Here is a 25,000-nt window from a genome sequence, read left to right on the forward strand (position 1 = left end):
TATCATTAATTTATGGCGTTCCTGTCGTCGTTTCATGAACTTCCCTATTTTAGAAAATTAAATTGACTTTTTTTTTCCACAGATCGGTGTCAATGTCCCCATCCCTGTCCCTCTTCCGATGTTTTCTTTCACCGGGTCACGTGGATCGTTCTTGGGAGATTCGCATTTTTATGGAAAACAGGTAACGTGTGACTTGTACAGTTTTTGCGATTCTTTCACTTGCATCCTGCATCACTTCGTTCCGTCATTGGCTTAAAATCTCGCCCCGCATCATCGACCAATCCGAGGCAACATTCAAACCAATTGTAACTTTTCGCATGCGTCAGTTTTCCGCGCTAAGCGCTGATTGGGGAAACTTGCTTTGAGCTGTGATTGGCTCGTTTCATTGTTCCTGTCGTCCATCGTGATTGGCAAACGTATGGCCCTCATTCAAAACCTCGATCGTGCAGTGGATTGTTGTTTCGGTCACGTGAGCGGAAGTCATCTCTTAGTCCTTTTCAGAGCTACACTTACCTGGACCTTCAAATTTCAGTGATCCTCGCATGTAAGTTCCACGAGGAGCGACTGAAAAGGTGGGAAGACAATTATTCCCTCATTGGCCTTTAGTGTTTGCTTCTTTTCTAATTTGTGGTAGTGCACTTTATAAATGCACTTTATAAGTGCACTACACACAATGCCATCGGGGCTGTCTGTCTGAGTGAGTGAGTGAGTGACTGAGTGAGCGAGAGAGTGATTTGTAGGCCTGCAGCGCGTGCATGAATTACGAAACTAATGTACAGTTTTCTTGAATTATAACTAAAAAAATGATGTTTGTTTACGGCCCACTTGTCACCTTTTCCCTTTTTCTTGAAAAACGTTCAACATTAATTTCCTCGCAACGGAAAGAAATACAGTAGAAAACTATTTACATCATTATCTTTACCCACGGCGCAGTGCTCAAAAATTTTGCCCAGTAATGGAAAAGATGGGCTCTTCTGAATTAAACGAAACATTAAAAAACCGCAACTTAGTTTTCACATATGTGGAAGTCTTTTAGTCATCTAGTGTAAGTGTACGTGCGGCAACACCACTTTAATTTTACTGATGGGTAAACATATTTATTATATCTCTCAGATAGTACGCGCGCTGTAATTGGCTAAATTAGCGGGCCATATTCTACAGTACGGCCCGCTGTACAGCCCGCTAAATTTAAAATTTCGACAAAACATCATCCAGCGAGTTTTTCATGTCATTTCTGTTTAATAAACTTGTACTGAAAACTGTTTGAATCTTGCAAGCAACTATTTCAAACTTAACAGCCAAGAAGATTTAGTTTTTGGGATTTTGGCACGGCATTCCTCGTGGCAGTTGAACCTTCCGCTTCACTTTGACAAGTTTCCTTGCCCGCGCGCCAGTTAACCTCAGAGATATAATAAATATCTTACTAACCTCGTTTTCTCGGTCCGTACTGTAAGTTACGGATCCCCATTTTTTCCCGTTCTTCACGCAATTTTTCGCTCCACTTTTATTTAAAAAAATTACATTTCTATGAAAAATAAAGAAGCGAAAGCCGCCTGTGTGCAAGTGAGAGGGAAAACAAAGCTGGAAAAAGCGTCTGACAGTTTCCACGACAAAAGTGCACTGAAGTTAAGTCCTGTTCGGCGGGGTTAGTTGTAATCCTTGTGGTGAAAGATAGATAAGTAAGTACATAAATAAATAAGTGGAAAAAGAAGTTGCGCGTACTGTATAACCCAAAGTGTTTATATTTTGCAGGGTATTAACTTCTATTTGGAGGTTAAAACTATCACGAGTCTTTGGAGAGATGAAGATGCCGAAACACTCAAAGCGTCCACAGCGTTTCCCACCATCAAATAAATCACGCAAAAAGCCCAATTGCATAATAACAAAACTCTTGTCTTCGAAGCATTTGTTCACATCAGAACTTCCTCGAAGAAGTGCACAGGAACTTACGGAGAACAGTTGGGAACATTTGCAAAATTCAAAGCGTGCGGTTCTTTTTCATCCATAAATACATACATACATAAATAAGACATGATGAAACTCGTCTTGATATTTCCCGTCCGAGCTTTGGCTTTGGTATCACATACAAGTGTAGGAATCGATTGTGTATCGATTATACATAGCGAATGCCAAAAAGCGGCGAATAACTTGAATCAAAGCTACTTATGAAATAAATGGCGCGACGATCGAATTAGTTTAAAAGTGTGTGGCTTTAAATAAAGGATGTGCGATCAGATGTACGAAGTGTAATAGACGATGTACGATCGAATTAGGAAGTGTAATAAGGAATTAGGAAGTGTAATAAAGGGTGCACGATCGAATTAGTAATGTTTAAAAGTGTGTGGCTTTAAATAAAGAATATGCTACAAACGGTGCTAAACTGATAAGCCGTTTCCAAATTTAAACAAACACTTATGCGCGTTGGGATAGGAACAAACAAATATTAAATACAAAAGCGACCCTTGTGTGCGTTTTTTGAACTCCGAACTGGCTCATTGTCAACCGAGTATAATAGCCTAGCTCCCAAGCATCTCTCATAGCTTCCAACGGTCGTTGGATGGAGCGGCCATTTAAAACCTGTCGAATCCGTGAAGTCACCAAAGGTAAAATACACCTCTTTAACACTGACCGGTCATATCAGAACATTCCCCATCTGAAATATAATATAATGAAACGAAATAATCATAATCATCTTCACATATTGACTCTGGACATGTTGTCTCTCTGGCCTTTCTGTGGACGAATTCCAGGACCTACCGATACAATTTGGGCAAGTTTTGAAAGCTAAAATCTTCAATCGATGCGGTATTTTGCTGGCCCGACACTTCGCGAGAAAGTTGTGCTTTCATTTCACTGTAATCCTCGTGTCAAAGAAACGGTATAATGTAAATAAGAGAATAACGAGATTTATATTTGCAAATTACCTGTTCTCTTACTATTAAAGTCAAACTCTACATCTCTATGCAATAAGCGCATTCAAAATTTCCTCATATCACTTTATAAAAGTATGCTTGTTAAAAAAAAAAAAAGAAAAAAAAGGGTTTTCCTGCTAATATGAAAAATACGTTTTCTCTCCTGTCCTCTTCTTAGGCATGATCTTCGCGGAATTAAACCTGGAACAAACCAGCTATGGTCTTAGTTCTTTTTCCTTACGTATCAGCTAAGTTGCGGAATGCACTACCTGATTTTATCCGTAGCACTGAGTTTAATGGTTTTATACTAAAGGTTTTTCTTTTTGATTGGCCAAAGTAATTACTTTGGTTTTGGTCTTACGACACTCGATTGAAACTCGCTCTAAGCTTTGTTGGCACATTTATGAGACATAATGCGCACGGGAAGTTAGAGAGCATTAGGAATTGCGACCAGGCGCAACTGATAAAATCCTCCCGACGCAAGTGCTGCTTCCAAACTTCTCGACACTCGAGAAAGCTCAAAATATTCAACATATATCGCAGCTGCCGTCCACAGCTTTAGCCCATTTCCTGATAGGGGAGCATAAAAAGGAATCGCGGAAACAATTCCAAGTAGCCTTGTTCGACCACGAAATTCAAAAAAAGGAAAAGTTAGAAAACCAAAGGGATAGATCGTCGAAATTCTCATTACGGTTTTTGAGATTCCGTAGCAATTGTCGCAAAATGATTTGTCCTGACGTTCATCACAAGCTCACATCCAATTTCTTTCAAGCCACATCTTGAGAGCTTCAGGGTCCAAGAAAACGAAGTAGGAAATCAGATAAATTAATTCCTCATGCACGAAGATAAGGTGCCAGAAGTGGGGAATAATGCGAACAGCCTTCACGCTACCTCATTTTTCAAGTGGCGCTAAATTGTACATGAGATGCTGCAGTGTACGACCGATTTGGCGTGGGGTAAGTCCTGGATTCCCATGGACCCCGAATATTTCATATCCTAGGGCAAATGACTCCACCCCCCCCCTCCCCCCCCCGTTTTCCTTCCCAGAATACAGGCAAAAGACAGAACATAAAATGGTTTCAAAATCACACGAGAGGAGAGTACAAAGGACTTAACCAAGCAGAGTGTGTCCCGATGCAGAAAGGGGGGGAGTGGCTGGAAGCTCAGTGGGTCTAACCAGCGATCAGGCCCATTTTTAACTTCGCCCATATGTTCTCTTATGTCGCCAACTCCACATTACGTACCACGCGAAACTAAAATAGAGCCTGATCGCAGGTTACAGAGGGTCAGGAAGTAAAACAGGTCGCAGGCAATGACAATTCTGGCTAAGAAGTCGATTTTGAAAACGCCGAGTTTGAAGGAAACAAGAGACAAGAGCATGAAAAAGATACCAATGCAACAGACAAAACTGATGAACGAGCGCGATATTTGGAATGAAGGAGAAGAAACAACGTTTTTGCGAAAAAGTCTCGCGACGCAAAAAGATTGCGAGAACTACAAACAAGACTCGGGGCAGCTTTCCTTGAGGAAGAGAACAGGAGAATGCTGTCAGAGGGGACGTACGTTCGGCGAGAAAACTCCTACTTGAGAAAATTATTTTGTGACAAACTGTGACCGGTCTGAACGACTGAAAACGTATCTTGAAGTTAACTGAGAAATGGAACTTTTTACAAAAGTAACGTTATTTCCAAATTAAATTAAGTTCTCACAGAACCTCATGACGTTGAAGCGTTTAACTCTGCTTCACAGCTGGGGTTTTCAGTTTTTGAGTTTAAAAATTTCCTTATTTGGATGCAACGTAGCTCGTGCATTTTCCCGCGCTGGCAGCATCGATCTTATTTTTGTCCATATTTGGGCATAAAATTGGTGACCTAAAATTCCCAGCTTTAGTTTCAAGGAAGAGAGTTGTAAGTTACACGCTTCGAGGTCACGTGCTTCTGGTTCTTACTAATGACGTGTTATCAAAGTTTTACTAATAATTAACCCATTCACCCCTGAGGCGGCCTCAATAGGCCAGTTTCGTGTTCTAACGGTTGGATTGGATCTAGCATGAAATGGGGGCTAATGCGGGCAAATTAATTTGCATTTGAAAAGATTTGCCCGCATTAGCCTCCATTTCATGCTAGATCCAGTCCAGCCGTGAGAATTCGAAAATGGTCAATTGACTAGTAAAATCGTCTGGCGTTAGACTGAAAAATCTACAGTAAATTCTTAGTCTCAGGAGAGCAAAGGTTAAAGGGTACATAGTTTTTGAGTGGATCCGGATGTTAAGATACATAGTAGGGACCTTTAGATTCTAGAACGAGGACGAGAACGAGTGCGAGATTTCACTGCACTCTTTAGCGAAAATACTTAGAAATCTGAATCTAGACGATCAATCTTACTCTTTGTTAGTAACAAAAGTTGGTCAGTTATTCTTATTGCTGGTAAGTGAGCCTTTTCCTGATCGAAAAATGCCAAAACTGCTACCGTGTTGTCGACTTGTTTTGACACGACGACATTTTTGCAAAACCTCGTACTAAAACGAGGACAGTATCTCGTTTTTCCCGCCAAAATGACGCTGGTTTGCGCGCACTCCCTCACTGGAGAAATTACCGACATTGAGGGTCGCAGTTTTGATGTAATTTATCCTAGTTCAAACAAAATGTCATGGGCTTCTTGCGACAACTTTAGTTTTTCATGGTTTATTTAAATTAAGTAAATTTTATCCAGAATCAAATTTCCAACTTTTAACTGTTTGACTTCTGCAAAATTATGTAATAGGTTATTTGTAGTGCTAGATGAGGTCCCAAGTTCTTTTGTGCACCTCCATATTTGCTCAGTTCTTCACCTCAAATATTTTGAAAAACATTTATCTAGTTAACGATTCTCTTGAATTGTGCCAAAGACTGGTACTAAAAAATAAATAGATAAATAAATAAACAAACAAACAAACAAACACATAAACAAATAAATAAAGACATTGAGTCCATTAGCGTCTTTTCAATACGTAACTAAAGAGAGAAGAGAAGCACACACCATGCATTTTTACCTTTGGGCACACTTATCCGAAAAATTGTTTTTTTCCTTGATCGGGACTCGGAAACCCTCCCCCCCCCCAGGGAAAAAAAGTTGGGCCCTAGGGATCCCCACGTCGCTAAGTCACCTCATTAATCTGCTGCTTTGCCAGCGTGGTAGCCTTGATGATGTAGGGGCTTCCAGGTGATCTGGTGACGTAATTTGGAGGACTGGGAAGAAAAATTTTAACGCCGTATCCCACAACGGAGCGCGGCCTTGAATGTTATTTTCGAATTCAACATGGCAGAGGCGAGGTTAGATCTCGTCGGTTCTACTTGAATGTTCATTCAGTAACAGGAAATGTGGGAGACACGGAATGATCTGTTGAGTTTTAGCGATGGAAATACTGCGGGAAATTTGGAAACAACACCTAAGGCCGCGCGCTGTTGTGGGATTAAATTACGTCACCAGATCACATGGTTAGCGTGGCCGACTAGTAATCAGGGAGACGTGGGTTCACGTCCCCCTCAGGGTAAAAACCAATTTTTCGGATGAGTGTGCTGAAAGGTAAAAATGTACTTTGTGTGCTTCTCTTCTCTCTTCAGTTACGTAGAGTATATTAATAGCCTTTCAGTTGCCTCGAAATTTCTGACTTTCATTCGTCTTTTCAATGTCAGTTTAAAAACAGTCCGGTGGAAAAACGAGGGAGATGTGCTTTATTTTTTCCCTACGTATTTTGCCTCTCCATGAAGCGAGGCCCGTTCACTCAGCCATTTCTTCCCTTGGCTTTTTCAAGCTGGTGAATTTCACAATCAACAATCACTTCAGATGAACTGTTGAACAAGCCACCGTTAGAACACCGTTAGAACACCGCATCGCGCGGAAGAGTCTAGATACTAGGCAAGCCATGCATCCACAGTAAAGATACTTAAACAGGTGTTATCTGAAGTCTGGTATCTGTTGAGAAACAAAACATGAAGAAGGTTTTATGGGTTTATTGGTATCCGTGGGGAAACCTTTCTCCCCTGCAAATAGGACAAAGAAATACAGTAAAGTATGGCGGGTTGTCCAACTAAAAATATGGTCAAACCTGTTCGAGCAAGACTTCTGCCGCGGAAACAACGAACTCGTCAACAGTCATTGTCTGGCTGGTAGCTCCACTCTTCACCAAAGCCTTCAAGACGAGCAAAAACCCTGATAGTTATCTCTAAAATTTCTTAGGGATTTTTACTAGTGATAGTGCAGCTGCTGCTGCCATAAATTCTACTACCAGTACCACAAAGAAGGTACTAGGGAGATATTTAAGCACGCGCGTTTTTGAGACGCGGACGGAAACCGGAAGAGAACATTTCGCGAGCCAGGACAGTGGTGTCTCCCAGATTTTTATACTAATCACCTCGAATGGAGAAAGATACTTAACAAGGTAAATGTGGCTGTGTGAAAACAAGTTAAAAGGGAAAACAGCTCACTTCCGGTTGCTGTTCGCGTCTCAAACACGCACGTTCGTAAGCTCCCCATTAGAGAGCTTTAGCAACGACTACGGGAACGGCAACGAGAACGTCATCTAAAAACATAAATTCGCGTTATTGCAATCACTTCGAGACTATTCCAAGCTTTTTAATATGGCAAAGGTATAGCAGTCCCTCAGGAATGAAACCGTTATGTTCGGCGCTTAATTTAGGGGAGAAAATGAAAATTTATGTCCAACTGCTGACGTTGTCCACAAAACCTCAAATTTGGCTATTTGACGTTGTTTTTTGGCGGACGACGGCGAAGAAATGGACAAAAATGAAAAATGCACGTGCAGAGCGTGCAAAGCTACTGTTTTTGCCAACCAAATATGCAAATATTTGGGACGTTCTCGTTGCCGTCGGCTAAAGCTCCCTAAAAACTCCCACACTCCCTGAAGTGTAACACTCAAGTGGAGGAGGCTACCTTGTTCACTTATGTCCAGACTTGGCCCTAATTTGATGCATACCTAATTTGACATTCAACACAAAGTATCCCGTTAAGTGAAAGCATTTCCGAACGATTTCCAACAATTAGGTCAGAATAAAGGTTAGTGTTATTTTTAGCTTAGGCAAATGCAGCTGTAGCTGTTTATCTTTACGTGAGTAGCAGACACGAGTGATGCGATGAAGTTGGGGAAAAGATAAAGGGGAGACTTCGTGACGCTTACTAAAATCCGCGTGCATCTAATTTGAGGAATTCCTGGACATGTCAACTTGTTGATTCACACACTGGGCTTTTCCCACTTTTTGCCATAACACACTCTTATGTAATCACTCTGGCTACCACTAATGTGGCCTGGGTTCAATTCCCAGAGTTGACGTCATATGTGGGTCAGAGTTTGTTGGTTCTCTACTCTGCTCGGAGAGATTTTTCTCCCCTTGGGGACGGGGGGATATGAAGGGTGGGGATGCTCGTTGGAACTTTTGACTTAAACCCCTGAAGGAGACCAATCTGGGCGTGGCCCAGGCTTTTTAGACCACTAAAAGAGACGAGACCTTCACGGCTACATATGATGGCGTTTTGGCCCAGAACACCCTAGGTGAGACCAAAATCCGAAATTTAAACCCCTCCTTGCATACGGAACCCGCGACCACAGTGCGCGTGGCAGTGAAAACTGTGCTATCCTGTCAATCATTTTCCTTTTCGGAAACGGTGCATCTCTGTGCGTAAATGACGTTGTTGTCGATCTACCCTACGAAAGGACGCCACCAAAGTCTTTTTTCGCTTAGTTAACACAAATGAATACATTATCAATACAATTTTTATGTCTTCTTGCGCTTGATTCGTCTGAAAATAGTTAGAAAAACCACAAATAACAGCCAAAACACAACAGCTGTTGTTCGAATCGCCGCTCTCCGGCACCCAGTTTTGGCGCCAAAGCTTGTTGACCAAAAAAGTTGCCACAAAACCTTTTAAATGGTTTTCTGGTCCTTTAATTGCAAACAAATGAAGTGACGTCGGATACCACAGTTTTTCCTGCTCGCTGAATTCTGATTGGTCAGTTTACATTTCAGTAGCTCTCACCGTATGCACGGCTAAGCGAGACGACAAGCATCCCTACCCTTTCTATATGGGGGTTTCCCCCGGGGGTTTTTCTCCCAAGGGGTACTCCAGTTGTTTCCCTCTCCACAAAAACCAACCTACGATTTGATATGAGTTGATTTGATTTCAATTAATTCCTGCAGTGTCCCTATGGGTGCAGCAGCGCTAAGTACAGATGACACTTAAATAAAGGTCATAATTTCAAAGCAACCCAACACTTAAACTTTACAAGGAAAGGTTACGTTTATACAAACGTTGGCAGTGTAGCACTTATATTTTTTTTAAACAGAATTAACTGAATAGAGTGTAATGTGAAGTGCTATATTTCTATCCCATATGAACCATGTGAGCGTTAGCCCTACCGATGGAAAATGGGCCCACACAAGGACAGAGAAAAACTCTGACCAGGGTGGGAATTGAACCTGTTTCCATCAACATTCTTTTCTTTAACGTTCATTTACATAACTTATCATAGTTAATTATGCATGTTTCTCATAATAAATAATAATAATAAATAATAATAATAAATTAATAATAAATTCAGACAGATGGAAACGTGCGTTGAAAATAGGCCCTTTTACATAAGACTAAAAAAATAGTAACAATATTTTGGATAGTGCGGGTGATTCTTTGTGGTTTGTAACAAAACAGGATCACTGGCAGCCTCACTTCCATTCTTAGGCCAGGTAACTTAATAGCTACAACTGTAAAATGGTCTATTAATCAGTTGAAACCATGATCTTCTTTAAATTAACGTTTTACCCAAATCCGTTCCCTTTCAGACCAGAAGACGCACCTCAATCATGACTTTGTTGAGTCTTTGCGAACTTAACATGGATCCCACTTGAATAACACTGCAAATCAATATAATGACAACTACGTTGCGCAAATGTTTTTAGACTCCTCAGGGAAAAGGATTATGAGCATGCGTGGAATTAATGTACCATCTAGCCACACTCCTTTAAATCATGACGACAGTCCAGGCCTGTTCCATCGTGCATATGTACATCTCAATAAACGATAGGGATGCTGATGAGTCAGTATAAAAGGACTCTTGTTTTAGCTCTAGATCTAGCCTGCTTGTAGGCAGTAATTGTGTTTTCAAGTTCAAGGTTCGAGAGATTCCAAGCTTGGTAAATCCAGTCGCCATATTAGAGGTATAGTGGAGGATTTGGGATGGGTGACAAAGATTCCAGATCTTCCACCCATCTAATACGCGACCAAATTCTCGTGCTTGAAAACACAAATTACCACCTGCAAGCAGGCTTAACTTTTTAATAGATCACAAGCAATAAATCTTGAATCATATCTTTGTAAGTAACATAATTATATTCTTCAAACCAGAGAATCATCACACCCTGTCTGATTGTCAACACGGTTGCAGTAGACATGCATCCAATTCCCTTACTGCTTACAAATTAAACAATTATGGACCTTCATTCTTGAGGCTGTGGTCAACCACAACAAAGACACACTTGCCTGACAGGATCATCTGTGGTCTTGGTCACTGCCTGCTTTAACTCACACAGTATCACTTCACAGAGACGCCTATCAGCTTTACCTGTTCTCAGAAATGTTCCAGGAAAAAAATAAACCATTAAGAACCTAATGGAACTTAAATCTAAAGAGTTAATATACAGAGAGGACAATATTCTCTCAAAACTCTGAAACAAATTTTGAGCTGTGAAAAACGTATGGTTTTTTTATTAAGCTTTTGAAATTGCTTTTCAGGGGCAATGAAACACACTCAACGAAACAACAGAACACAACAACAACAACAACAACTACAGGTTAAGAATCCAAACTGGCCGCAGGCAAATCAGTTGGCTATTTACAAGTGCGGCATGGTCGCGGCATGGTTGCGTCTAATTACTAGTAGTTTAATTTCTGGAAATTATTCTGAGCTCCCTGGGCAAAAAATTAACAAACATACCTCTCTCTGACAAGTCTAGCTCATTGTAAAGTGACTCAGCTTGTTTGAGGAAATCTGAAACCCAAATGAAAAGTAGGGGTCTCATTAACTTCAAACAGGACAACCACTGGTTGTACAGTTGATTGAGCATTTTGCTTGTATGCGGGAGGTTGTCGATGACCAACCATAATCTCACCCAGGCCACACTGTGCCAGGGTTTTAAAAGAACTGAGGAGAAAGTGATCATGTCTTTGCATCTGCAAGTAGGAAAGGAAGGAAAGGAACTTTATTTAAGTGTCTAGTTGTTCTAGTGCTGGAGCACTAATTGGGGACACTGTAAACTGAAATTAACAATGAACCCAAATCAAGTCAAATGTTGGTTTTTGAGGAGACAGGAAAACCAGAGTATCTGGGGTAAAACCTCTCGGTGCTGAGCAGAGAACCAACAAACTCAACCGACATTTGACACCAAGTCTGGGAATCGAAACCCAGGCCACATTGGTGGGAGGCGAGTGCTCTCACCACTGCGCCATCCCTGCAGCCCTAGACCTCCACTCTTCTCAGGCAAGAACAATAAAAATTGTAGGTACTAATCAAATTACTGTATGCAGTGATCAGAACTTAAAAAAAATCCAGGTTGTCCCTGTTCCAAAAGCTGGCCAACTAAACCCATAAATCTGGTTTCCCATTGGGAAACCCCATACAATTAAAAAAATGCACGCTGTGTTGAGATGCAATCGCATGGCGTTGGAGCTTGAGTATCCCATACCGATAGTAAGCCTGTAATTTATTTTGTGGAAATCTGGGTTTAAGTTATAACATTTCAAGATGGAGTCTTTAATCTCCATCACCACTTACATCACGGTACATGTGAATTTTCCTATTTGACAAGTTTTTGTAAAAGCCGCAGATATTCGAAACATGGGAAAATGCTCAACTGCAGCAATTATGGTTAAACTTCACACTACTATCCGGCAGGCAACAACAATAGAAAACCATCAGCTGCTGCTTGACATGTGTAATTCATTTAATTTTTAATTTTGACTGGGTTGTCTGCCGTTTTTTCTTCAGGAGACCAACCTTTTCGTTTTTAATTACCAAAAACTAATCTATCAAACATGATAATGTAATGGATTTGATGATAAAAATTACGGGCTGAAACATACTTATTAAAGACAACGTTTCGGTGTCCTCATGACACCATCATCAGGTCAAATATAATATTTTACAGATAACTCGAATATTAATTATATTTGACCTGATGATGGTGTCATGAGGACACCGAAACGTTGTCTTTAATAAGTATGTTTCTGCCCGTAATTTTTATCATCAAATCCAAAAACTAATCGCCTGGCAAACTTTCTGCATGGTCGTCTGGGACATCCAGACAATCACTTATTTTTAGCACTTTATGGGATGCTAAACAACTCGCTCACTGCAAAAAACGAGGAAGGGGACAGTGGCCTGTCCTTGTTCTGGTAACAGACATCTCTCACTTCCCCAACTGATTGAAGACTGTGTTAAAGCAGAAAAGATGTGGGTTTAAATCTCACTTGGGGCAAATTTTATTTCAAACATTAAACTTTATTTGCTATATACAGTTTATTATTTACGAATGATGACTGTGAAACAACTAACTGAAAGGTAACAAAAGTGTTGAATTTCCATACCCTCACTCCTCAGGATATCAACAATGTTAAATACAGTGCCCATTCACATATATCTCTAACCTCTCTCGCAAGGCAAGTCTTATTTCAAAATGCCAAACAAAATTATAATAACTTATTGTGAACTATCTCTTTTCTACCTGTGACTCTCAGGTTTATTTGGTCAGACTTTATGAGCAAGGTTACCCAGTTGTATTTTACTGATATTTGATAAGCAATTACCTTGATACACAAATGTGGAGAGCACTCCCAGCCTAAAAACAGGAAACCGCACAACTTCATGGCTAAAACACATGATTTGTTTTTTGAGGGGCTCAGCTTCTGCGAAACTCAGGTCCCTGCAATCAGACAATAGCAGTTTGAAGGGGTGAGCATTCAAATGAGGGGCTTACAATCAATGTCGTTGTCATTGTTGTTGCTACAGTAACTGCGGAATTTGCTCTCACCATAGCCCCTGACATCATCGTCATTGACTTCATCATCATCCCTATAGACTACCCCTTATATCCGGTTTCTCATGTTTTCACATCTTTTAGGTTGAAGGGTTGGTTCAGGGTAATTATGGTACAGTGGTGAAAGCTCTTCATTGGCCTCAGTGTCCAAGATTAGATTCACAGACTTAGTGTCAACTTAACAAATAGATTCCATGTTGCCGTGCATCTGTTCAGTATTAGATCACAAATTACTTCAAAGTGTGGTAAGAACAAAAAAGTGGCACACGAGACAACAGCCAAATGTGTCACTAATGTCCTTAACACATTTTTACATCTTCTGTGATCTGTTACTGGACAGAGGCACGGCAACATGGGATCTATTTGTTTTATATAATAAAGAACTAAACTTTATTCGCATAAAAGCTGATGGTGATGTCAATCATGCGTCTGTCCTCTAATAGATCATGGGCAAGAACCAATCAAAATCGGCGAATATCTTGGGTTACGGTATTATTTACCGGTTACAATGTATGTGTGTTGGTTTTCTATAATTCTGCTCCATTAGTAAGAGGCTCACCTGGTTTTTCTCTTGTGTGCTCTGACTCGTAATAAAAATGACCGTTTTGATTTGATAGACATTAATTTCATTTGAATTGCAGTCTTGTCAAGTAATGAGAATACCTTTTGTGCTCACGCAGATATAAAAGCTTGAGACTTGAACAAGATGTTCATTTATTGTTATTGTTTACTGCTACGGTAACCGTTATTTCTATCATTAGAGCGGTTTACAAAGTAACTAGTTCAACCAAATCACAGCAGGCGCAAACAGCGTCAGAACCAAATGAATCCAAATTTGTAGCAGTTCCATGTAACTTGCTCAAAGCGCGGGAAAAAACTTGTGTGCAAGTCGCGATTGGTTTTCGTTTTCCATCTCATTGGTTGATATAGACTGACGTGAGATTTTTAAACCAATCACTACGTGTAGCAACCTACAACAACTTTTTGTAATTGAATTCACAACCTCAAGGCAGAAATGCTAACTACTGCTACTGCTTCATCTTACGTGGCAAATAATTTCAACGTATTGTCACAAACGAATTAAAATCTGCCAAAAGTTTGGGAGGTTTTGCAGGTAGCGTTTTCTCTCACTTGTACTTCAATAAAGATCTAAAGGCTTTGTTTCCAAAAACCAACCTTTAAAGTGCAAGCAAGATATTTAGGCTGATGATTAAACAAACAAACAAACAAACAAAATGTTTGTACATTTACCTGCACAACATTGCTAACAGATCATTGTAGGTCTTCCCAGTTAACCCTCGTAAGCCACCATTAGCTGCAAAAATAGACAAAGCAATTATTTATTACTGTATTAAAGTTTTCTTTAAAATAGTGTACTTGTGCTCGAGGTGGACAAAGCACTGACCTCCACTCCATGGACTACCCTGATGGACTACCCAAATGGACTGCCGTAAAAATACTCCTTTTGAATGAGACTGTATGATTGGTGTACATGTATATAAAGCAGTGTCTCAAACACCCATTTTAAATGGTGTTTATCAACAGTATTAAAAATAAGTCTTTTTGAAGCACACATTTTAAAGAAGTTAGCTTTTGATTATATCGTTGTGATGTCCGATTACATCATGTAAGTGAAGTGAGACCCATGTAATTCCTGAATTTAGTTACACCACAGGCAGCCCAAGCTCTCTTTATGAACCACACAAGGAACACAATATGGCGTCGAATTATAAGGGTTTGTATGGGATTTTCTACAAGATATCCATGGAGGTAGGTGTTGTTTGCTCCTGGTGTCATTATTTTACCGATTAATTAATTAAACTTGATTTAAGTGATTTTTTTTAAAGTTTAATCGGTAAAATAACGACACCAGGAGCAAACAACACACGTATGGAATAAGGCAAGCCATTTTTATTGAATATTTCCACTTTTAACTACCTCCATGGATATCTTGTAGAAAATCCCATACAAACTCTTATAATTCAACGCCATATTGTGTTCCTTGTGTGGTTCGTAAAAAGAGCTTGGGCTGCCTGTGGTTATACATGTATGTGGCTGTGTGGACGAAAATAAACAAGGTAAGGGCAATGTAAGTATATAATCAATTCAGTTCTTTCAATAGTACTCATTCGAAATAGTACTTTTTTTGTAGTCCATTTTAGGGTAGTCCATTTGGGTACTCCTCAGAGGGGTAGTCCACGGACTGGGGGGGGGGGGGGTCCGTGTTTTGTCCACCACTGCTTGTGCTCTTTAATAGAAAAAAAAAAGAGCTCACAAACATGTTCTTTTTAATTACTTACTTTTCTGGTGATGAAGAATGTTGTAAGCCAGGACAAGGTTGTTTTGAAAAGACGGCTGTGAATGATGTACCAAAATGAGTTTCTGGTGTGCTCGAATTAGGGCAGTAGCATTGCTTGCATGGTTGTCAAAACTAAAATGGATAGGGCAAACAAAAAGACATGGTTACCAAATAATGGCAATGACATTGTGTCTTACTTTTTCAGACAAGACAACCATATGATTGTATTAATCTTAAAACTACAAGACTATAGTATTATTATTATTATTATTATGATAATTATTATAATTATTATAATTACGATTATTATGATTATTATTTTTATTTTTATTATTAGCCAACCAAATAATAATATTATCACTTTATTGAAGTCTAAAACTGAATATTTATTAAGCTTTATAATCTGGCTAACCAGCCAAATACTCTGCTAATTAGGGGGAGTGTAAATCAAGCCAAAGCACATCAGATTAATTAAGGCAGTTCAAATCAATTGTGTTGATTTTAACGATAGGGAAGAACCACATGATGTGTATGATCCTCTTGGAGCTCATTAGAGAATCAACAAACTCAACCAGCGGGTCATAGATCGGTGTACATGTCACTGTGCTACTGACAGATAATTAAATAAAAAATGTTCACCAGAAGTGTCTCATAATCCCTATAAACCACTCCACAAAACTGTTGTGTCAGGTCTAAGGGAAACTTTTGGCTTAGTTGTTCTTCAGTTTAGCAGGGACTTCCAGTCTTGACCTTTGGAAGGTGAACTGTGTTTTATACCCGCCTCAAAACTAATCCAACAGGTAATCCATCGATTCACCCTGAAGTTGACTCGCCTGACAGTGATTCGCCCAGAACTAAAGATGATTCGCCCGATGGTAGTTTAGCCATAAGAATGATTATCTCTGTCAGAAAGTGAGACCAAAATTTTATCCTACAACCATGGCCAAAAGTCTTGGGACACTTGAGCTAAAATGGTTTAAAATCATACAGCCCCCCTCCCCCCTTTCAATGTTGATTGGAATCCAGGAAATGTTCCTCCCTAGGGGGAGGGGGAGGGGGAGGGGGAGGATAATGAGGGGAATTATTATAAAATATCAGGTACATGTAAACCTTTAATCAAAGCAACGTTTGTGTGCATTGTTAAACATGTACCAAGACATTCTGTCCAGGATTGTAGGAATAAAAAGATTTCTTGTCATTGTAGTTAAAGGGTTAGTATCATGGGATTATCCCTTTCATTTTGACCATAAATTTACTAAATTGATTTTCAGTGACTTTTTCATTCTTAAATTGCTTCTGGAGCACCGCAGTGAGATAAAAGTCGATCAAATTTCAAGGAAAAATGAGCCACACTAAGTTATTAATATGGAATTTATCTAAGGTGAAAGGAGAATACTTGAAAAATGTTGACCTGATGTTTTCAGATTGGCATCATTTTAATCTTGGCTATGTATAAACAAAAACACTTAAGAATGGTTTCTGTGAGCTAAAATAGCCATTTTGAAGAAACTCTGGCCATTAATTTTTCTTTGCCATCGGTAAACAGGTCTCCTTTGTTTCCAGATTTTTACTACAATCCATGACACTGCCCCTTTAACAGTACATGCCAAGTTACTTACAATTCTGCAAGGAATGCAATTGGATCTTCAGGTCTGTTTTCTATGACAAGAGTTACAGCATCCTTTATTTGATAGGTTACACCAGTGCGAGCTGAAAAGCGATCAAATTTGATGACGCATTTCCTTGCAAAGTAACATTACAAGCAGGGGGTGTAATTAAGTGCAGGATGCAGGTTATAGCTGCAGCTCAATTTGTTTATAACCACAACTGAAACAAGCCAAACCTTAACAAAAATGCTAAACTTATTCATTGTGTTTAGGCCTAATGGAAGCATTATTAAAAGTTTGGGTTGTTTCAGCTATGGTGTAACAACCTACAAACTTCAACAACCCCCTCCCCTCCCCCCACAAGCAAACCCCGGGCATTTGACTATCTTCTGTGCCCGGGGAGTGGGGAATTTGACCTTTGCCTGCGTGGGGTGGGGAAAATTGAACTGGAAGTGTCAGGTTTCAAATGAAATTTTTTTTGGGGCGCCGAAGTCGCTAACATCTATAAAACAAGTGTTTGGACAAGATGGAAGGGTTTAAAGGAAGAGATGTAGCATTTGTGAGTGATTGGCTTACAAAAAAGATCTTTCAAAGGTCTTTATTAAAGATGGCAGGAGCTGACGACGGTTGATCTTTAGTAGGGTATGACAGACAAATTCGACGATAGGGTAGGGCATTTGAAGACCATTTTGGCCCGAAGGGGTCAGGAATTTGAACGATCCAATGCCCGAGCAAAGGAGGGAGGGGGGGGGGGGGGTGTTGATCAGCGCATTACATAGTCACTGTAAAATGAAGACTGCAGACTGCGAACTGGGTCTAAAATAGCTGGGCCTCAGTCTGCGTTCTATACTGACCGATTACATACTACGGGGAAGTCCAGGGTTAATTCATTTGAAACAGGGTCAGTGGCTATTTTTTTCCTTTTATAGGTTGCAAAGCCCTGTGTGGATCCTTAGAGATAAAGCAGTATTTATTAACCAAAAAAAAATCGATAACAAGGGATGTGTGTTGTTGCCAGGGTCCAGGTTCGTATTAAAGTCATAACGGATTTTTTCTTTTGTCCTCTTCGCTCACATACTAGCAAAGACAAGATCCCAAGGAGTAAAAAAAAAATACTTACATAAAAAGTCTAGAGGGCTCTCCGTTTTATCTGCTTTCAATTCTTCCAACACGTTTGTTTTGGAAACTTTCTTTTCTGCCATCGAGGAAATGGACCAAGGAAGTCTGGGTACAAGTTACACACCGTTTCGGTTACATAACAAAAGAACTGCCATCTTTGATAAACAACGTGGTGTAAAGTCGCGCGTGTGAGGGTTTTTTTAATTTTACCCAATGGATCCTCAGAATAATTCAGAGACTACTGAAGAGGATACTGAATTTTTGGAAGATGATGTCGTGGAGGTTGTGGATTTGGATGATGAAGAAGAAACATTCGAAAGTAAGGGACAAGTGATGCAGTGATTTAGGAATAGATTCCCGTGCCAAAATCACGTGTGACGTTTGGGAAGTGTACATGAACCTTTAAAAACTGATTTAGAATGGTCATTTTTTTAGAGTTATGGTTGGTGTGTATATCCATGAGATCCTTGCCAGAACTCCTACAGCACTAACAATAGGATGTTTGCATGATGACACCATTTGACTACAAAGACCAGAATCCTTCAGGTTTCGCTTGTCTCATGTTAATTAGAGCTATTGTTATTTTTACCCCACTGGGAATACAAAATTTAAATATGAAAAGAAAAACAAACTGGATTGTGGTAGTTGTAGTCAAATGACGCAATCGTGAAAATTGCCTATTCAGGGGAGCAACTACGGAATTCAGGGTCACACGGGGCTAGCACATGCAAATTATGCGCCGATCAAATCGAGACTTCAACTTCCTTTCCCCCTTCCCTGGGCAAACCACATCCATTTGATTATCATCTGTGCCCCAGGAATGGGGAATTTGACCTTTGCCTGTGTGGGGTGGGGAAAATTGAATCGGAAGTGTCAGGTTTCAAATAATTGTTTTTTTCGGGCACCGAAGTTGCTAACAGCTATAAAACACGTGTTTGGACGAAGTGAAAGAGTTTAAAGGAAGAGATGTAGCATTTGTGAGCAATTGGCTTACAAAAAAGGTCTTCAAACTTTGGGTCTTTATTAAAGATGGCAGGAGCTGACAACTATTGTTCTTTAATAGAGTATGACAGACAAACCCTTTAAATCTGACGATAGGGTAGAGCATTTGTATGGCATTACTAAACCACGAAACACCGAAACAGCCAAACGAAAAAACTAAAACACCATGTATGACACCACCATACACTGAATACTAACTGACAAAGGTTGGCTTTGAGATTAAATATCGTTTTAGGCCTAATTAGGCCTAAAACATTATTGCTCCTAATTCATTGAAATTAAGATTAGGATTCAGATTAAGACTGAGATTAGGAGCAATAACTTATTAGGCCTAAAACGATGCTTAATCTCAAATCCAACCTTTGTCGGTTAGTATTCAATGTATGGTGGCGTTATACATGGTCTTACAAGTTTTGAGTTGATCATGGGCGCATTAGTTGGAAGCTTTTCTAGAATGGACACATAACAATAGAAGCTTTTAATGTTATTCAATTAATTGACAATATTTGTGTCCCTTTGTCCTGTGGTTTAGCCGATATAGGAGAGTCCAGCACGAAAGGTTTCCATTAAACAGTTTCTCAATAGTTCATTTTACAGTTGTGTGCTGAGTTTAATACCTGGCCTATGAATGAAAGTGAGGCTGGAGTTGACCTTGTTTTGATAGAAACCCCACTGCTTTTCTTATGTAAATGTTTACTAATTAGCATGACAATAACATCGTTAACACAAGAAAAGGCCAAGGTAACTAAGCGGAAGGGGACAAAATTTTCACCAGTGCTGAATGTGAGATTTAAGTATCCTAAACCTTGCATTACATGTATGCAATTTAGGACTTCAATATTAATACCTGTAGCGGCATCAGCTCCATAGCTGGAGAGTTCCGTGAAACTCAAAAGAGAAACGGTAAACTCACAGTTTCCACGAGGCTTGGGTTTATTGTGTAAACTCTTTGCAGCTATCCTGTGTGGTAGGACATGTCACACAGTTCTGAGTTTACCGCAATAGTTGATTGCAACCGTCAAATTTCTGTCAGCCTAATGAAATCTACACATGTTTCACACAACATAAGGGTAAAATCATTCGAGAACCGAAGACGTGCTGCAGATTGATCAGGTGATTTTGTGTCTATAGTCATCAGTGAATCATCATGGACTGCTTTGGAATGTGCACTACATTGCGACTATAGTGGTAAGAAAACAAATAAATTTGCAAAGCGCGGTTATAAGATCTGAAAGATCTTCTTGTGTTTTTTAGTGCTGTCTAAAATGATCATAACTGAGGGACTGACATATCTGGGAAACAAATAAATAAATAAATAAATAAATAAATAAAGAAGCGTTATAAGTCCAGGCTTTACAGGACATGGACCCATTACCAACTGCTCTGGCTATTCTTGGTTTTCATGTGACGTCATCAAAATTAAAAAAAATGAGGAATTATCAATCATTTTGAGATTTTCATTTGGTAAGTTAATAAAACAGACAAATTTTTAGTTTGACAGGGTTGTGCGTCTTGTGATAAAGCAAGGTTGAATTTCTTAGCTTTTGCATGACACGTTATCAAAATGGCGGCTGAGAATGTAATGCTGTCACATAGTCCACTGAGATTTTGCAATCTGAACTGTGCTTGTATGAGAATAAGTACTCATATAGATGTTTACAAGCCCTCAGAAAACGACTACAGGCTTTTCATAGCAAAACTCAATGACGCATGTTTTTGAAAGCTTACGGCTAGCATATTTGTGCCCCTGAGAGGGACACAAACATGGTGTCTCTATACAAAGCCTTATAAATTTGAGTAAAACAATTCTTTGAATATCTCCCGCACGAAACATCGCACAGACCTGAATCTGTGCAATACTGCTTGAATATTCATCTTCTTTTATCTCTCTGATTCTTGACTTTATTTGTTCAATGGTTAAATTGATGATGGTGTGACAGTGAAAACCAGCAATGAAGCCATCTGAGAGCTAATCAAGTGCACATTCAGTTGATTTCATATGACATGACTTGAAATGATAGAGTATATATCTGAAAAATCGTATATTTGAACTGCAAGGTTAAGTTGATTAATGTTAGAGGCACCATTCCAAATTGCATTTAGATGGCCTGGCAGTTGAAATGGAAGACATAGATGTTGGTGGTGAGGATGATGATGATGAAATCAGTGAAAAGGATGATGCAGAGTTACGTTACGAAAAACATTCAGGTACACAGTAAATTATATCATTATTATTATTTTCATCTTCACAGGCTGATCTTTGCCAATATAGATAATTTTCACGTGACGTCATTACATTCTAAAATCAAAATCGTGAGGTTTTCGGAATTTTTACCCTCACTACCTCGACGGTAATCTAGAATTAATTATTTTTACAAGCTTTTAGTACCGTAAAGTTTTTCGTTTTGCAAATACAGCTTTTTGAATTTTCAAATTTTTACCATGTGTGACACAAAGGCAGCTGCGGTCTGGTTGAAAAAAATACCTTTTCTTATAACTTTCAACATTTGAAATATTTTAAGTCTTAGAAAATTGTGTTGATGCGTATGTCTACCAGTTCATGGGTGGAAAGAAACCGTTTTCACGGCAAAGAGAATTTCAAATGTCTTCATTGGTTTTGGGCGGCCATATTTGTGTACACTTTTGGTACACGAAGATGGCATCTCCATACAAAGCCCTTAAAAGTTGTGTGAAAAGTTTCGGCCAATAATTAAAAAATAGTGCACCACTCCGGCTTGAAATTTTCAGAAGTTGTTTAATATGTACCAGTATTTGTCTTTTATAACAATTCACTTTCTTGGCCTTTTCCATTAACTGGTTGCATGACAGTTGCGTTATAGTGAAAACAATCTTTAACAACCTTAGGAAGCAGGTCTTAATTTAACCCTTTGATACTCAAACCGGCCCAAACCGGCCAAACTTTACTCTGTCTGACGCCAGACGATTTTACTCACCCGGGGGAACCCCCAGGAGTCAATGGGCTATAAACCTATTACCACGGGTTCCACATGATCTCTTCTTAGATTGAATAGGTATCAAGTACCTTTCTCAGAATCCTTGCTGTTCCAATAATGCAGTATTATATTTTCATGACTCCCTTAGATGATCTTATTTTAACCAAAGTAAGTACATTAAGGACTCCTATTACCTCAGTCTGTTAATGTTTCAGCAATGCATAAGTTTTCTTTTAGTGAGCTCAACTCCGGATCGAGTGGTCTGGGTTCGGGTCCTGGCCGGGTACATTGTGTTGTCTTAACTTCTTGGGCAAGACACTTTACTCTGACGGTGCCTCTCTCCACCCAGGTGTATAAATGGGTACCAGCGAAATGCTGGGGGTAACCCTGCGATGGACTGGCATCCCATCCAGGGGGGAGTAAAAAAAAAAAATACTCTTAGTCACTTCATGTCACAGAAACTGGGATAAGATTCATAGTTTTACGAGACATCTGGTTTGTCTCTTCTACTGGGCAAACCTGCCCGGAGGGAAGGAGCACGAACAGGACTCGAGGTCCTATGCGAGGTGCTCCACCCTACCCTATCCAGACCAGAAAGACCAGACCACAACACCGGGAACTTCATGCCCTACTCTTTACGACAAGTGTGTGGGTTCTTTTACGTTCCACAGGATTATGAACAATGAAGGGTTGTGAGATGGGACCTCTAGCTTATTGTCCTTATCCGAGAAGACTAGAGAGTCTAACCGTTTGCAGATGTAATTACAAAGGCAGCACTTTTTCCTCAGTTATTTAAAGACCCTGAGTGTTGGTCAGGCCGGAGTTGAACTCACGACCTCCCGCGTGACAGCCTGGTGCTCAACCAACTGAGCCACCGGTGCGCGGTTAGGTTATGTAGTATAGTATAGTATAGTATAGTATAGTATAGTATAGTATAGTATAGTATAGTATAGTATAGTATAGTATAGTATAGGCTACGTTAAGATGCCTATTACCTCTGTTAATGTTTCAGCATCAGTTTTCTCAGTGGCCATTGACCCAGTCAGTAACACTTTGGCTGTGACTGGAGGAGAAGATGATAAAGCTTTTGTTTGGAGAATACAGAATGGAGAGACATTGCTGCAATGCGAAGGTAAAGTGATGTGCCCTGACATGCGTGGAACATCCCCACTCTTATGTTGGTGATGTCGCAGTTGAGTTTTGATTTTGTTTTGAGTAGATTTTTACTAAATTTCTTATCTAGTTTTTTTTCTAACTAGGTGATTTTATTTTCAACTAGTTAGTTTCTTTCTAAATGGGAGATTTTATTTTGAACTAGGTAATTTTTTTTAAGTAGGTAAATTTTCCAAAAACTGGGTAAAATTCTTCTGTTCTGTGAAGGAAGGGTGGGGTGGGTGTGAGGATCAGGGAGGGGTAGGAGAAGTAGAACGGGGAAAAGAAATGTGTTGTTATTCTTGGACGCCCTAAAAAAAAAAAACCTAGTTAAAAAAAATACCTACAGTTATTACGGTAGTTAAAAAAAAATACCTAGTAGTTAAAAAAAATTAACTGAAATGAAGAATTAACTGCAACAGTGCCAAAAACAATCTATAGATATCTCTATACAAAAATTTTGGTTTTATCAACAGAGTTGATATGTAAATTGGCCACCGTACAGAGATTCTAAAAGCTGACGTTTCGAGTGTTAGCCCTTCGTCAGAGCAAACATCAGCTTTTACAATCTCTGTATGGTGGCCAATTTACACTGTCAACTCGGTTGATAAAACCAAAATTTTTGTATACTACTTCCCCACCGACGCAGCACCACAGTTTCTTTAGAAACTACCCCCTTCATTTATAGATATCGCTCATTGGCATCTTTTGTTTGTGCCACTTACATACAGTAGCAGGAAAGCAACTTTCCCAGTGGGCCAGTCATTTTGGTTTTCACATGACTGTAATGTGGCATTTTGGGACAAAAAAAATTGGGAAACAAATATGTACCATAATATTGATTTTTTTTTATAAGCTTTTAGCCCTTTTTGCTTCCTTTGCAGATCATAAGGACTCTGTGACATGTACAGCTTTTAGTCACGACTCTAAGTTTGTTGCTACTGGTGACATGAGTGGATTGATAATTGTCTGGGATGTAGCTACTAAAAAGCAAGTGTGGAACTTTGAGACCACAGACCTTGAGGTACCTGAAGAAGTAATTATGTTTTGTATTTCTTGGATTGGTACAGTCATGTAGAATTTCACTAACTTTTCTACAGTCAACCTTAAGCTTCAATTAGTTATCATTTACCAGTAACTGGTTTAATCCCGAGAGTAAGTCAGACTTACAGATTTCTCTGTCTAATGCCAGACGATTTTACTCATCAATGGGCGGGCGTCCTAGGGCATTTGACTCAGGTGTGAATAGATTTACTCTGTCTAACGCCAGACGATTTTACTCAACAATGGGCGGGCGTCCTAGGGCATTTGACTCAGGTGTGAATAGATTTACTCTGTCTAACGCCAGACGATTTTACTGGTCAATGGGCTGGCGTCCTTGGGTGTTCGACTCAGCTGTGAATAAACTTTACTCTGTCTAATGCCAGACGATTTTACTCATCAATGGGCGGGCGTCCTAGGGCATTTGACTCAGGTGTGAATAGATTTACTCTGTCTAACGCCAGACGATTTTACTCAACAATACATCGCACACCTCTTGAGAACTACTGGTATAATTTGTTGCCAACATTACAATGTATCTTACAGAACCTTGAGTCAGTGAAAGCTTAGTATAATTAAGCTGAACTTTCCCTTTACCTTGGCACTTCATTTGTATTATGAACCTCTTTTTTGTCCTAGTGGCTGCAGTGGCACTCAGAAGCCCATATACTCCTTGCTGGTACAGTTGACGGTAATATGTGGATGTGGAAAATCCCAAGTGGAGACTGTAAGACATTCCAAAGCCATGGTTGCCGAACAACATGTGGAGTGTTTATGAAAGATGGTGAGGAGGTTTTGAGTTTAATGCAAGCTGCAATCTTTGTCAAAATTG

At 39.6% G+C, this 25,000-nt stretch overlaps 3 protein-coding genes across 5 annotated transcripts in view; 2 read left to right on the forward strand and 1 right to left on the reverse strand.

Moving 5' to 3' along the window:
* Positions 1 to 2,370, forward strand: part of LOC138049643 (methylmalonate-semialdehyde/malonate-semialdehyde dehydrogenase [acylating], mitochondrial-like) — a 16,105-nt gene extending 13,735 nt beyond the window's left edge. Inside the window, exons 17-18 of the mRNA XM_068896017.1 lie at positions 83 to 181; positions 1,753 to 2,370. Of these exons, the coding sequence (XP_068752118.1) occupies positions 83 to 181; positions 1,753 to 1,854 (201 nt within the window). The 3' untranslated portion in view covers positions 1,855 to 2,370. The remainder of the gene's footprint in view (positions 1 to 82; positions 182 to 1,752) is intronic.
* A 3,215-nt stretch (positions 2,371 to 5,585) lies between these two features.
* LOC138049646 (tubulin polyglutamylase complex subunit 1-like) lies at positions 5,586 to 18,106 on the reverse strand. The gene is made up of 10 exons (XM_068896021.1): positions 18,021 to 18,106; positions 16,913 to 17,003; positions 15,295 to 15,425; positions 14,246 to 14,309; positions 12,765 to 12,880; positions 10,897 to 10,950; positions 10,443 to 10,524; positions 9,760 to 9,817; positions 7,000 to 7,083; positions 5,586 to 6,866 (listed from the first exon to the last, which is right to left on the reverse strand). Exons 1-10 carry the CDS (start codon positions 18,100 to 18,102, stop codon positions 6,849 to 6,851), a joined length of 780 nt encoding a protein of 259 aa, XP_068752122.1. The 5' UTR covers positions 18,103 to 18,106; the 3' UTR covers positions 5,586 to 6,848.
* Positions 17,922 to 25,000, forward strand: part of LOC138049644 (angio-associated migratory cell protein-like) — a 14,056-nt gene continuing 6,977 nt past the window's right edge. The window contains exons 1-6 of one of the 3 annotated variants that reach the window (XM_068896020.1): positions 17,922 to 17,925; positions 20,153 to 20,209; positions 21,125 to 21,229; positions 22,988 to 23,107; positions 24,012 to 24,151; positions 24,808 to 24,952. In XM_068896020.1, coding sequence (XP_068752121.1) covers positions 21,142 to 21,229; positions 22,988 to 23,107; positions 24,012 to 24,151; positions 24,808 to 24,952 — 493 coding nt within the window. In that variant the 5' untranslated portion in view covers positions 17,922 to 17,925; positions 20,153 to 20,209; positions 21,125 to 21,141. Of the gene's footprint in view, positions 17,926 to 18,168; positions 18,339 to 20,152; positions 20,210 to 21,124; positions 21,230 to 22,987; positions 23,108 to 24,011; positions 24,152 to 24,807; positions 24,953 to 25,000 lie in introns of those variants that run through there. The other 2 variants (XM_068896018.1, XM_068896019.1) reach the window with 2 other exon arrangements.

The sequence above is a fragment of the Montipora capricornis genome, chromosome 5 (genome assembly GCF_036669925.1).
Source record: "Montipora capricornis isolate CH-2021 chromosome 5, ASM3666992v2, whole genome shotgun sequence".
Taxonomy (NCBI): Eukaryota; Metazoa; Cnidaria; class Anthozoa; order Scleractinia; family Acroporidae; genus Montipora; species Montipora capricornis.

Coding starts and splice junctions, on each gene's coding strand:
- LOC138049646 (XM_068896021.1), bottom strand. CDS start 18,102: ATGGCAGAAAAGAAAGTTTCCAAAACAAACGTGTTGGAAGAATTGAAA. Junction 17,004..18,020: donor GAGCCCTCTAGACTTTTTAT/GTAAGTATTTTT, acceptor ATCGCTTTTCAG/CTCGCACTGGTGTAACCTAT. Junction 12,881..14,245: donor CTGTTAGCAATGTTGTGCAG/GTAAATGTACAA, acceptor GTCTGATTGCAG/GGACCTGAGTTTCGCAGAAG.